Here is a 15,375-nt window from a genome sequence, read left to right on the forward strand (position 1 = left end):
AGAGTCTACGAAGCTTACTGGGTAAACCCCTACAACTCTGATAGCTGAGAGTTAGTTTTTTGAAGAAGAGGGGGGGAGGACTCAAACAGGCTTAGTATGTTTTTTGCTAACCGTAGTCGGCTGAAGTTCTTGTACAAATATGTTCTCCGGCAAGAAGTCAGGCGAGCAGATCGTCTTAAGCATCGAGATATCATAGGAATATTTAAATTTCCTAATATATTGCGCTCTTATAAATTTCTTTGACTTGGCTTTGAGATAAATATATGTTTTCTTTAAGATCCTTTGTCAACAATCAGCTCTTTAAGCCTTCTCTTGGTCTGTCGCATAATATGCTTGCCTGAGGCAGACGCCAGAGGCATAGATGGATGCTGATAAAGTGTTTCCTGGCCTATCTAACGCCGGAAATTGGAAGGCTGCCTCAGTATTGAGGAAGATGGTCTACATGCATACTTTCAACGAGTTCAAGGGAACTTGTGTTGATTTGGCGAGGAGTAGGCTTTTTGACGAAAAATTAAATAATGTTCCCACCATATCTAACTTGTTGGTCAGAATTGCTAGCCCTGTCCCTTGTTGATGGTGCTGTTTGAAATTTCTATCCTCAGTGGAATTAGAATATTGCGATGCAAACGCAAGTTCATAGTTCTGGAGTAATTGCGCCAGTGCAAGTGTCGATGGAAAATCTTTAAATTGAGTCGCAAATGGTATATCTGTAAAGTTGTTATTTATGCCGCATATGAATACGCGTAAGGAATTTGGCATATGTGTGTCGCTCATAAAGCAAGCCTGATAAGGCTCTTGAGGGTAAGGGTAAGTTTTGATGGTAAGGGCTCTGCCTTAGTGTTGACAACTTCCTGCAAGGCGGAAGTGATGATCGCATCAAAATTAAGAACAGTATTAAACGAAGGAAAGGCACGGTGAGCAGCTTCCTTAATTATATTTTTGGCTTGTTTAATATTAGTGTATGAATCTTGAATCTGAAATCTGCAATACGGAGTTCACGGAGTTCAATACTTACAAAATTGATTTCGTCTTTAGTTTCTCAATTGGTATGCAATATTATAGTTCCAAAAAATACTTTACCAATTAACTTACCTTTACTAAAAACCGTAGAGCGGTTCTGGGTATCGTTTTATTACACAACCTTATTAACGGTGATGAAGACAGGCTCCTTAAAATATACCGTTCTTACTAGAAGGACGGTACGGGACGGGAAGGACCTTTTCTTTGTAAGTTTTTCAACCTTACTTCCTACTCTGAAGATATTTTTTTAGGGGTTTGGGTTTTACAGGGTTGTCACAGAAATCGCGAAACGGAATTTAATCAACTGAAAGCAATTTCACTTGAAAATTTCAGCGGTGGCACATTATTTAAGGTTTTTAGCTAAGTCAAAATATTTTCGAGAGTCTCGGGTGAGGGTTGACAGCCTGAAATATTAAGATTTAATTTACCAAGTGTTTGATTAGCAACTTAATATTGTTGCAAAATCATTGGATTTTAGTTGTTTCTTTATTAACTCTATAAGTTGGTCTCCCAGGGGTGTTATTTTCAGACTAAAATGCTTTGCTCTATTACTTGCTTCCATGTTTAACGATTTTTTATATCAAAACTGTTCTCTTCTTCTCAGTATGTTTTTTAAACGTACTTTATATTCTAAAGATACTTTTTCTTTATAATATGAATATGGTTTTTACCACATTTTCAATTCTTAATTCATCGTCATCAAATTATTCATACTGCCGCGAATATTAATATTTTCCTTTCTCTCAATATTTTTACCCGGGGTGCCACAGAAATCGATAACGGAATTGATTTAACTGAATAACAGTTGAATCATGCAGATGAAAATTTGTAGGCGAAATGGTATTTAGACTTTTCGAATTTTTGCGATTTCATTTGCACTCCTTTACATATGTATATTTTCTTTCTGCTCCTAAATTATGTTATATATCTTTATATTCCTTTATATTTTGCTGCATTTTAAATTTTAAATAATCGGTTGATTGTCTTACTTATTTCATCTACTTTTTTCTAATTCGAATTCAATTTTATTTCCCTTTCGCTTCTACTCTTTGCACTCCTATTGCTTAACATCTCTCAACTTTACAGTCAAAAGTCAAGGCCAAGTAATCAAGGTCAATTATGTAAAAAGAACAAATATTGTCAAATCGTTTTATATGCCACCCGAAGAACTACTTTAACATAGAATAATAACGACAGGCCGATATTTTTTGTTTTGGACTTTGGTTCAGGGAAGCCTGAAAATATGCGAGGAGATTTTTTTTACTGTCGGCCCATGTAAATATTACAAGGTGTAATTTAATCTTAAGCAATCAACCCTAATAAAAGATTTTCAGGGTTTATGACTTGGCTAAAAGCCTTAAATCCTGTCATGTGTCATGTTGGCACCTAATTCCAAGACCTATATTCACACTTAGTAATCTGATCTAATCAATGGTCGCGATATCATTGCGCGGGGGAACACGTTCATAACATTGACCTTCCCTAGACTTAGTTTATGTATAATTTAGCATCTTATATAAGAATTGTTCTTCTGAAATAAAGATAGTTGCGAATACAGAGTAGATCGGTTCGTTGCTCAGTGATAAGGTACGGCACTTAAAACCAACCTACTTCGAGTGATCCTGTATAAAACGGACCACAAGTAGGACTCTCTTAAAACAAACCTACTTAGAGTGTTGCTCCTGTGTAAAACGAACCACAAGTAGGACTCTCTTAAAACAAACCTACTTAGAGTGTTGCTCCTGTGTAAAACGGACCACAAGTAGGACTCTCTTAAAACTATCTACTTCGAGTGGCTCCTGTGTAAATGGACCACAACTAGCCTTCGGTATCTAATCTACTTTGAGTGTTGCTACCGGCAAACGGACCACAAGTAGAACCCGCGTTACTCAACCTACTTCGACTGTTGCTCCCATAAAATGGACCACAAGTAGGAACCGCGTTATCCAACCTACTTCGAGTGTTGCTCCCGTGAAACGGACCACAAGTAGGATCGGACGATACAGAATCAGCCGAAACCCCGCACCGTCTGTACTTGAGGAGAACCAACCCAGGACTTCAAGTATCTCACATCAACTCCAGCCTGATCACAGTAAGCGCCTGGTCGACCCGATCAGTCCCTGACATATTTTCTTTTATACTCTTGCAGGGTTTGTTCATTTTGTCCATTTTTGTAATGCATAAAATGAATCGTCTCTGACCCTATAAATAAATAAATTATTAATCACTAAAACAAAGAAAAATAATAAAAGCATGTCTGTACGTTCTCTGTCAATCTGCCCATTTTTCTATTGTATTTATAATTATCTGTCATTTCTATAATCTTAATCATTTAGTTTACAAGCTACAGAGTTGACCAAATCCCAAATCACGAAGACTGAATTGCTTGCAGAAACGTCAAAAGGTTCGATACGAAAGAATTTCCTTTTCCCTGTTCCTTATGCGTAAATTAGCATTTTGAACGAAAAAGAGATTCTTTAATATAAGGATTTATGTGCCAGTAATAACGTGAGCTTTTATATTGCACAATGAATAGGTTATAGTTTACTGATTTCGGTGTTGCGGTATAAACTTACATACAAACATAATATGAATTATATCAATCATTTCTCGTAAATAAATATAATTTTTGTTTACGCATTCAAATGTATTAAATTAATGCTATTTTTTTAACTGCAGTTAATGCAATTATGACATCGTTGTACTTAATTTTTTTTATTTCGTAGCCACCTCCGCAGTAGCGGATTTGATATATGTGGCTCAGGAGTTCGAAGGAACTTGGTGTTCCTGCTGATGTGATGAGAAGCGATGCTGTTCGTTTCTATTAATACTGGAGTTTGCAAGTTCATTAGCATTGACAGTCTGTAGATCCAACTCGCTTTTTACTCCCGCTCCAGAGGCCAACCTGAAGGCTACCTCCGTGTGGGAACGCAAAATCGCTTCTGCATGATGTAACCGAAGGGCCGCGTCCGGGTCTTGTTGGTGAGAGCTAGGGTGCAAATGAGGATGCGTAAGCTGAGATGTGGGAGTCCCTGCATGTTGTGAATAATTAGATACTTGGTGATGTTGATGTTGGTGCTGCTGATGAAGAGAATCTATAGAATGCATCCCAGCCAGTGCGGAGTCTGAGTCGACAGAGGCGCGCATCATGTGCACGTTCATGTTCATGGCAACTGTCGCAGCAGATGTTGATTCATTATGCATGTGCAAACTTGGCACGTTTATTGGCGGTGAACGTTGAGGGAGAGAGTTGGAGTTGGTTGGATGTGAATGTCCTAGAAAATGTGACAATTGAGGCTGTTGATTTGACGTGCCTTGTGGCTGCTGATGGTGTTGCGGGTGCAAATGCGAATGTGGATGTGTTGGAGTGTGATCACTTTGCTGTAAAGTAAAGAAAATTAAAATATTTTAAATTTTAATATAAAAAATGGATGGTGTATATGTGAAAATAAAAACAAAAATATATATTGACGTACGTATATTACACACATTTTTATAGCAATTTGGGAATAAAATCTCAAATTCTGTAAAAAGCGACATAAGATACTTTCGATATATTTGAAATTCAGCAGAAAGAAGCTCGAGACTTTTTTGAATTTATATTGTACGAAATTTGTAATAAAGATAGTACAATTTCCAAACCTGTGGGCCATTAACAGCAAGTACAACAAAAAACGTGATTTAACCGCAAGGGTATATAAGCTTCAGATTCGACCACAGATAACTATTTACTTTTTTTTTAACTTCAAAATTTTACGCATTTGAAACATATGCAAAAAAAACTTAAAGAAAATTTCAAGAGAATATTCCTAAAACAACAATATTTTTGAGCAACTTTGTATTCGGTGTATATGACGCATGTACACTTTATGCATGATTTGCTTACTTAATAAAATGTAGGTTCCTAACTGAATTATCTTACTTGTTGCTGGTAACCGGTGGAGCCGTTGCTGGGATTGTTCATACGCATAGCAGCAGCGAGATTAACCACAGCTGCTTGGACTGCCGCATTGGGAACTGCTGTCGCGTCAGCTCCGTCCTGCGGTCGTGATGCAGCTACTGCTGCTGCAGCTGCTGCCATTAGGGACATTTGGTTTGCTACGTGCAGATCTGTTTCTATATTGTATTGGCTGCAAGTAGGTAACCGAAACTCTGTCGTTTTTCCAGAACTGCAATTATTATTGTTGTTGCAACTATTGTTATTGTTTGTGCTACTTATGTTGTTCTGGTTACTATTCTCATTTTCGCTGAGTCCATGCTCAATATCTTGATCGGAAGCCGTTGATGATGATAACCGTCCATTAGAGGAACATTCAGAATTCGCCAATGGAGAAGGACACTTTGAGTTGGATCCTTCCGAGTTGCGACCCATAGATAGAAGATTTGCGGTATCTCCCACTCCAATTCTTCCACAAGAGCCGCCACTACTTGCCGCTAATGTTACTGCTAGGATGGATTCACGCTCTCGCTGTTCGGCTGCTGCCCGAGACTGAAATGGTATCATTTTACGTAAAATTTGGTGCCAAAAATTAAAAATTTATTTAAAAACAAGAAAGGAATTCTAACATCGATCGAAGCCGATGTTTATTTAACCTAATAAATTTCTTTAAAACCAAATTTCAAAAAATGTTAGTTTGAAACGTTTCTCTATTTAAAAATATCAAGGTTGCGTCATTTTGCGATGGGTAGTTTGTCTAAAATGGAATCTGTATGCAGTCCCAACATTCTATCTTGATGTCTACAAACAACAACGTTTTGTCATTTCCAATCTTTATAAGCTAAAATTAACTAAAATAAAAGTATATATACCTATAAAGAAGGTATATTTTTTATAAGGATCCTGAGTCAATAAAAACATGTCCATCTGTCTGAAAAATGGTTCCATTTTTTTGCAATTGATCTGATCTTTCAAATTTCATAAAGACATAGCCGCTATAGATGAAAAAGATATCTGGAAAAATGCTTAAAAAAGAGAGGCAAGCTAGCTTCATTCGGAAATGAAGTTGATATACCCTTAAAGTTAAGCATCAGTTTATATTATTAAATAGATATCGGATTGAATATAGTTAGCCGACCCTAATGAAAATCAAATTGTTAAAAAACAAATTTGGTAAAAAGTTACTCTTGCGGAGAGTGGAGATGATGTAGCCCTTATCCAGGAAGCCTGGAACCCTGGATTGAAGATCTCAGAGTACCAGTAAACCAATAAGGCGTGTAAAAAGCGAAGCTGCATTCGCCTTAACCCTAATGACTTTACAGCACCACAACACGCGTCCACTGAGGCAACCTTTCATGAGATCACTTTCATGAGGGTGATGTCAACAGAGTTAATGCAGATGATACCGTAGACTTCATCCTTGTCATAAGTCTGCAAGTAAATGGGGATTAAGGTGGCTACGCTACTACTAGTAAGGCTACGAGAGGCGGATCTATGGAGGAGAACCTGCCATGCTAACACTAGGCTTAACATACAACACTCAACATCACCAGGTGTATGGACTACTGTATACCCGTCAACTAACCCCTCAAGAATCAAACAAGTACCAGGACCGGTGGCCCCCCTACAAATCTAACCAGGTGGCCATATGGGAGGCTTGGCCAGGTGGGAGGAGGTTTCTATTGCAAGTGTCTGCGTCTCCAGACGGAAATCACGCCATAATGAAAGCACTGAAATCCAAAACACTCGTTAGTGCTTAAGACAAAGTTGCATCTTCTTTACACTCAAGATGCCCCAGAATTCTAGACTCCTTCTTATCTAATTCCAGGACAGTAAATGGCTGAAGCTGATCTCTTATTGACAAGCGATATCTAACGATATAAGCAAGAGCAGACATTTGCAGGCCTCTTCTTCCGAAGAAAGAACAAGAAAGCATCCATTTAACTTCATGTTGGCTAATTTGTAGAAAACACTTTGACATAGGATCAAGAAAATGGAGCATTCTCCCTACTCGTTCTAAGAAAATTTCCATGAAGCGGTGTTTGCTTTCAAAATACCGGATGGAGGCATTTAGATTCTTTCCTTTGTGGTATTACAAGAAGCCTTAACCACTCAAGTAGCTGACCACACCCGCCTAACCGTCTCAACCTAAGTTTTACTTTAAAAATACCAAAGTTATGCCATTATCGATCAATCATTTATAGGCTAGCATAGGATATAGTCGTCCAATCACGACCATTCCAACTTATAGACTTCTTGCAAAGGAAAAAAAAGATGGGTGCAAAGTTTTAAGTCGATAGCTGAGATGCTAGCTGCGAAGGGGCAGACATGAAGGGGATTTGCGAAGGGGCAGACAAACGGTTATTATAAAGAGTATCTGATTAAAATCTTACATCGACTCAGGTGATGCTGATCAAAAATCTAAATACTTCATACGACACATTCCTGCATTGCGGTGCTCACTTTTGATCAAAATTATAATACCCTCTGCAAGGCTAAAAACCTGAATTTTATAATGAGAAAGTAAAAAAAATATAAACTGCTTAGTATTGTATAAAGATTTTACTAAGAACTTAGGGGCCTAACAATGACTTAATCGCGACCGCGAAGAAAAAAACTTGTTATACTATTGTTATTTTATTTTAGTATTTTCTTTGTTTAAAGCGGGGACTGTAATCAATATCAGTTTTATTTTAAAAATCACAAAATAATTATTATTTTCTGAGCGAAAAAGTGAAAATCAAAAATAATCATAATTTGTGATTTTTTTTTTCGCTCAAAAATGTCACTCATTTTATGATTCCGGGCTATGTATTCAATTTCTTGGACATATGACTGGATATCTCCATAGACAAAATATATAGGTCCAAATTAACACCTAATTAACTACCAGTACTCAAGAGGAAATGTTGGAAAACTTTTAACATTTGAGGGTTTTATCGATAAACACCTTAAATCCTCAACTAAATTAATGAAGAAAGGATGGGAGATCCTAAAGCCTGCTTACAACTTCGTTTTGTTCCATTGTCGCCGAGACCAACTCATATATTGTTGATACATTTATAAACATTGATAATATATTTCTTTTTTTTTTTTCTAATTTTTAGCGATTTGGATGAGTGATCGCGGAAAAATCATAGTGTTAATTTTGACCTATGTACCTGGTGTATGGAAATATGTACTCATATGTTGGTTATTTGTGATTTTTATTTTGTCGCTCAGATAATAATGATTATTTTTGATTTTTTTTGCTTAGAAAATAATGATTATTCTGTGATTTTTAAAATAAAAACAGGAAAGGAAAGCTAACTTCGGGCGAAGCCGAAGTTGATATACCCTTGCAGTTAAGGTTCAGTTATATGGCGTCTATAGGATATAGTCGGCCGATCCTAATGAAATTTTGGCAAATCGGATTATATTGTCCAAAATGGAATCCGTAGAAAGTCCCATCATTCTAGCTTAAAAAAACCAAAGTTATATGGCAGCTATAGGATATAGTCGGCCGATCCTTATGAAACTCGGGAAAATCGGATTATTTTGCCGAAAATAGAATCTGTACCAAATCCCATCTTTCTAACTTAAAAAATACCAAAGTTATGCCAATTTCGATCAATCAGTTATATGGCCGCTGTAGGATATAGTTGACCGATCCCGGCCGTTCCGACTTATATACTGCCTGCAAAGGAAAGAAGGATGTGTGCAAAGTTTCAACTCGATAGCTCTAAAACTGAGAGACTAGTTTGCGTAGAAAAAGACAGACGGACAGACGGACAGACGGACAAACGGACATGCTCATATCGACTCAGGAGGTGATCCTGATCAAGAATATATATACTTTATAGGGTCGGAGACGTCTGCGTTGCACACTTTTGACCAAAATTCTAATACCCTCTGCAAGGGTATAAAAACACATATATTTTCAATTATTGCTTGAAGCATTCCAACCTGACCTTCAGTGGACCGTTGGATAACACATGATCACCTATTTAGCCCACTCGGCCAAGGATTACACTGAACTTATTAAACACTCTGAGCTTTAAAAAAAAATCTGTAAAAACTTATCTGCTTCGTCTGAGACCGACGTTACGTTTTCATTTTCGTTTTTATATTTGTTATGACTTACCAAAACATACTGAGCAGCAAATTGATGTTTGGGATCCATACGCATTGACTCCATGTGAGTAAGCAGACCTTTTAAGTAAAATTACAGAATATATAGATCATCCCGCAACGACATTGTATGATAGGATTACCGTTTTCATGAGTGAAGACAGCTTGACAAACGCTACAGGGCCACATGCGCAAACTGTTTGTAAGCTGTGAGGTCTCAGCATGGCAGGCTAGATGCTTTCTTAGGGAGCCCTCATTAACGTAATGTTTTCCACACACTGGACAAGGATGATTGGCGGTTCTTCGTTTTCCAATGTAGCTGTCTATCAAATTAGGGATATTGGTGGTAGCAGGATGGCTTACTTGGGTACAATTTGAATCAGGTGCACACTGGGAAATAGTGTCTGTTCCAGTATGTAAATTTCCTTTTTCCGTTTCTCCCTGATTTATTTCACTAAATTGAGATAAAGCTAAAAAGATTGAAAAAATATTTCACTGTTAAGAACCTCAAATTATTTTCAATTAAAGAAATCGGAATATTTAAATCAATTTTTCTTTTTAATATTTACGATAAAACCGTACGATAAAGCCAAACAAGCCAAATATTATATATGCAGACTCCAAAAAGCAAAGTTGCCAATCAAATACACACACATGTATAAGTAAATGCAAGCTTCACAGGAGGCTGCATAAAATGGGTAGCTGCACTTACAGGACTATATCTTGAGTTAACAGATTTTGCCAGATATGAACGATATATCAAAAGTTGCGTCATCTCAAAACTTATCTCCACGTGCAATATAAAAATTATCAAATGAGCAAATTTTGAAAAAATAATTTTTTTTCTTAAAAACAAAGTTTATTTTCAGTGTATTTATTTGTTTATTGTGTACTATATAGACGATTGGTCTCAAAAAAGTGAAATAGATATTTAAAAAACCCTTTCAACGGTGTAAAGCTCTTTTTAATATCTTTCTTAATTATAAAGTTATGAATTTTTTAATTAACATAGTTTTTTAATTTTTTGATGTAAGCTTAAGGTATTTCTAAAATTTGTAGAACAATAGTTGCTCATATGATAGTAACAAACATTTTCCAATTTTTTTCAGGATTGTTAAGACAAAAATAGTGCAAACAGACAAACCGACGCAAACTGGCTTCATTTTGAAGAAGAAGAAACCTCGCGAGCAGGTTTCACCCGCACGAGTCTCCCGTCCCATCGGTGCAGTTTCTGTTGCGAACCCATCCCGCTTAATCAACCCTGTTGTGAACCAGGATCGCAAGGCTGAGGTAGTGCACACATATAACGGACTATCAGCCTAGCCAGGACATAGATGCTTCGGGCTGGAAGATTCCTGGCAATATGGATCTAGCTGACCCCAACTTCCACAAAACGCAGCATGTGGACCTGCTGATTAGAGCCAGCTTATTCTTTGACCTATTGTCGGCTTGCCAAATCCAGTTAGGTCACGGGCTCCCAGATTACTCTTATTATTATTGCTCAGATTACTCGATTTGGCTGGGTGGTTTCTGGACGCGGTGAACTACCACGGGATGTGTCGGCGGTCTATGCTAGGGAGGACAACCCACGGAATAAACATTGCGATGATGTGATTGCTGCCCCTTCCAACAGTGTCATTGAAAGCCCACCCTTCAATGGGGGGAGGATGTTGGGCCAAGCAGCCACCAAAAAATGCATTTAAAAATAATCATAAAATACTTAGCTGCAGCTGTTGTTACCAGCATATATTCTTCTCGGTTTTGTCTCCCAGTTTCGCATGCGCTTTATTGTTATTTTTAGCGTATGAACTTTGGGCGCTTTGGTGGAGCTTCTGCGCAAGCTCTTAGTTTATGCACTTGTATGTATATTCGGCGTTGTTTGGATCGGCCGCTGCCTTTTTTCTTTTTTTGGGGTTAAATTGACCCAGAATAAATTGAATTATAAATTTAACCTCGTCTTATTAATTCGGCCACTATCAAAACGCTGATAGCTCAACAGGAAATTTTTTTGAAAGAAAAAAATTTTTTTTCTTTTGCTTCTGTTTTTGCTATTGTTTTTCTTTTTATTGGTCAATATGAAAACTACATATAAAATTTTTATTCTAAAATACAATTCATAAATTAAAGATACCTTAAAATGAAAAGATAAGAAAAAAGAATTTAACAAAAGCTGAAAATAAATACAAACAAGAAAGAAAAGCCAACTTCAGGGGGAGCCGAAGTTGATACACCCTTGTGTGGCTATAGGCGGTTATAGGATATAGTCGGCCTATTCTTATGAAATTCGGCAAATCAGATTATTTTGTCAAAAATAGAATCTGGTCCAAGTTCCATTTTTCTAACTCAAAAAACACCAAATTTATACCAATTCCGATCGTTGTATGACACCTATAGTACCATAAAATAATACATAAGATATATGGGTCAAATATACCAAGTTTGGGAAGTCCCAACCCTGCATCTTAAAAAACACAAAAGTTATGGCATTACCGATCAATCAGTTATATAGCAGCTATAGGATGTATAGGATAGGGTAGTCGACCGATCCCGGACGTTCCGACTTATATACTGCCTGCAAACAAAAGAAGGATGTGCGCAAAGTTTCAACTCGATAGATTTAAAACTGAGAGCAGCTTTAAAACCGGACATGCTCATATCGACTCAGGAGGTGATCTTGATCAAGAATATAATACTTTATAGGGTCGGAGTAACCAAAATTTCACTACCCTCAGCAATTGTATAAATATTAATAAAAATATTTAAGAACAAAATAAAAATTACATTTAAATGGGGTTTTTAAAACCCTAAAAATTATTAATTTTTAGGATAATTTCATCAAAACCTGAAACCAATAAATTCGATCAATGGCTGCCAGGAAACGCATGCTGCCGAGGCTGAATTCCTTGAAGACATTCCAAATCCTACTACTGCCACAACTGAAAATATGTTCCATAAAAACATTACCTTATTAAAATAAAATATGATATAAAAATTAAAATAGGAATAATATCATAAAAACTGAAACAATCTTTTCATTTCACAATAATAAAAAAATAGGACGCACGATTATGAACTCTGTTGGGCCAAGCAGCCACCAAAAAATGCACTTAAAATAATCATAAAATGCTTAGCTGTAGCTGTTGTTATCAGCATGTATTCTTCTCTGTTTTGTCTCCCAGTTTCGCATGCGCTTTATTGTTTTTTGTAGCGTATGCGTTTTGGGAAGCTTTGGTAGAGCTGGAATTGATCAATAGATTTGGGTTAAATTGAACCCAAATAAAAATATTGAAAATCTGTTTTGAAACGCGACTATTTATTCGGCTGCTATTAAAAACTATTGATTTGGTAATTATTGTGATGAGCATTAAAAGTGCCAAGAAAACGCCCTTGTTGTTGTTGTTACAATTTGCATTTTAATTGAATAATGGAGTCCGGAGTTGAGATTATTGGAGCTGCTGCCGAAACCCGGGAAAGGATGCTGCGGAGAAAAGCAGAGGTGACCTGCCAGGAGATGGCGGCGCTGCATCATAAGGTGAAGACTGCGGTGCGGACTGATGATTGCACCATTATGGCGGTGGAGTCAGTGAAGAGAAGCTTTTGCGTGAGTTGTTCACCGCGCTTCAAGAAGAGAGAGCGATATCGGGAGTGATCTGTATTGGAGATTCTCGCAGCTGGCGACTGATATGCAAGTGGACATTCAGGTGGAGGCTTGCAAGCGCTCCATGAGAATCCCTGCCCACTACACACTTCTCGACGGTGCCAGTGTATCGCCAATGCCATACAAGCCAGCCCCTTCCTTGCCACCGTTGCCGAAGCCAACATTCTGCGGTGGCTATGCCGAGTGGCCGGATGTCTGCGCCCTTTTTAAGACCCCGATTGACAGCCATCCTCACCTAACGAAAATGGAAAAGATCCAGTGGCTCATTTCATGCCAGCGCGAGTCAGCCTTGGATACGGTGAGAGCTCTAGAAATTGCTGACTACTATACTATTGCGCGATCGTTTTAGTAATCGGTGGTTAATATTTCAGTCTCACATTAATGAGATCCTGCAGCTTCGTGTGGTCGAGCCAGGGTCTGTTGCTACTTTGCGGGAGCTATCGGATCGTTTCAATGGGCATATGCGGGCTCTTATGAGTTCTGGATCAGCTGCCGAGATTCAAGGATGCTTGCTTATCCAGATTATCCTGCAAAAGTTGGATCCTGCCACAAAAGCCAAAAAGGGAAGACACAGTAGCCGGAAACAACGACAGCCTTCCGTTTTGGGAGTCCTTGGCACGATTCTTGGAGCAAAGGTGCTGGACTTTTGAATGCGTCGACTTTGCTTTGGCGGCGTATCCACCAGCTAACCAAGTGGGCCGAGGTAGATCTTCGAATAACCGATCTTCATGCATGGTTATTAACGCCCGTCCTGCTCTATGCGCCATGTGTGGTATTTCGGTGCACGAGCTTCCTTCTTGTTCAAAGTTTAGTGCTTTGCCAATTGAGGAACGGTACGACGAAGTGCGGAGTCTGGCTCGCTGTTTTGTTTGTCTAGAGGATGGCCATCTCGCTCGCGGATGCTCAGCTTCCCGCTGCTCGACGTGCAATCACCGTCATCATATTCTGTTGCACCCTCGCGTGCAGGTTTCACCCGCACGAGTCTCCTGTCCCATCGGTGCAGTTTCTGTTGCGAACCCATCCCGCTCAATCAACCCTGTTGTGAACAGGGCTAGTGCTCCTGCCAACATCCAATTTATTCGTTCGTGGTCGATCTGCATTCCTGCCTTGCCGAGTTTTATTGGATTCCGGTTCACAAGTGCACCTCATATCGTCGCGGCTGGTGAGTGAACTTCAGCTTTGCCGCTCCAAATGCTCTACAACGGTGGCCGGTTTCGGCGGTGCTGGGTTTGAAACGGATGGAGAATATGTTAATGTGTGCTTGAAGTCCCGCCTTAGCACGTATTCAGTGGAAATTGAGGCTGTTGTAGCTTCACATATTACAGACTATCAGCCTAGCCATGACATAGATGCTTCGGGCTGGAAGATTTCTGGAAATATGGATCTAGCTGACTTCCACAAAACGCAGCGAGTGGTCTTTTTGATTGGAGCCAGCATATTCTTTGACCTATTGTTGGCTGGCCAAATCCAGTTAGGTCACGGGCTCCCCATTGCTCAGAATACTCGATTTGGCTGGGTGTTTTCTGGACGCGGTGAACTATCACGGGATGTGTCGGCGGTCTATGCTAGGGAGGACAACCCACGGAATAACCACTGCGATGATGTGACTGCTGCCCCTTCCAACATTTTTATTAAAAATGTATTCTTCTCTGTTTTGTCTCCCAGTTTCGCATGCGCTTTATCGTTTTTTGTAGCGTATGTGCTTTGGGAAGCTTTGGTAGAGCTTCTGCGCAAGCTCTTGCGTTTCGAGTGTTGTGATTTGGAATTGATTGGAGCAGCATAGATAAGGGTTAAATTGAAACCAAATAAAAGTATTAAAAATCTGATTTGAAACGTGTCTACTATGAATAGCGTAACAAGCCCAATGTGTCCGTTTTTACTTAAGTTAGTTTAAAATTAAGATAAAAAATACTTTCTAATAACATGATGCATTTTTTCTAAGTTCTAAGTCTCACGCAACAAAAAGAAAGAAGGGGACTGGGTTCAGATTACATTTTGGGCAAAGTATCCTAACGCGCGACTTTTCTGTACGAAATTAGACACCGATGAAAATTGTTTCCTTGCAATTGCTCTGAAAAAAAAGGTTTTTAACTTAAAAAAATGTATCAAGTTAAACTATTATCTATCTTTATTTATAGTGCATCCTCTTTTTTGTGAAATGATAATATTATTGCAGTTTTTATGATTCCTATTTTAATTATTATTTTATATTTTATTTTAATAAGGTAATGTTTTTATGGAACATATTTTAAGTTGTGGCAGTAGTAGGATGTGTAATGTCTTGAAGGAATTAAGCCTCGGCAGCATGCGTTTTCTGGCTGCCATTGATCGAATTTATTGGATTACAGGTTTTGATGAAATTATCCTTAAATTAATAATTTCTATGTTGTAAAAACCCTATTTAAATGTAATATTTATTTTGTTCATTAATATGTTAATTACTATTTCTTATTTATTTTCAGCTTTTCTTAAATTCTTTTTCCTTATCCTTTCAGTTTAAGGTATCTTTAATTTTTTAATTGTATTTTTGAATAAAAAAGTTACATGTAGTTTTCTGATTTACTAAAAAAAAGTTAAACAATAACAAAAGCAAAAGAAAAGGAAAAAAAACTCTTTGCTTTCATATAAATTTCCCTGTCGTCTGTAGGTT

The 15,375-nt window shown here is 38.0% G+C and overlaps 1 protein-coding gene across 9 annotated transcripts in view; it reads right to left on the reverse strand.

Moving 5' to 3' along the window:
- Positions 1-3,534: 3,534 nt before the first annotated feature.
- The window catches only part of LOC6506064 (protein glass), a 62,043-nt gene continuing 50,202 nt past the window's right edge, over positions 3,535-15,375 (reverse strand). For 7 of the 9 annotated variants that reach the window (XM_032455779.2, XM_032455780.2, XM_044717696.1 and 4 more), the window contains 4 exons: positions 9,211-9,537; positions 9,081-9,148; positions 4,943-5,509; positions 3,535-4,401 (listed from right to left, as the gene is read on the reverse strand). In XM_032455779.2, coding sequence (XP_032311670.1) covers positions 3,781-4,401; positions 4,943-5,509; positions 9,081-9,148; positions 9,211-9,537 — 1,583 coding nt within the window. In that variant the 3' untranslated portion in view covers positions 3,535-3,780. Of the gene's footprint in view, positions 4,402-4,942; positions 5,510-9,080; positions 9,149-9,210; positions 9,538-15,375 lie in introns of those variants that run through there. The other 2 variants (XM_044717697.1, XM_044717698.1) reach the window with 2 other exon arrangements.

Source organism: Drosophila ananassae (assembly GCF_017639315.1).
Source record: "Drosophila ananassae strain 14024-0371.13 chromosome 4 unlocalized genomic scaffold, ASM1763931v2 tig00000061, whole genome shotgun sequence".
Lineage (NCBI taxonomy): Eukaryota > Metazoa > Arthropoda > Insecta > Diptera > Drosophilidae > Drosophila > Drosophila ananassae.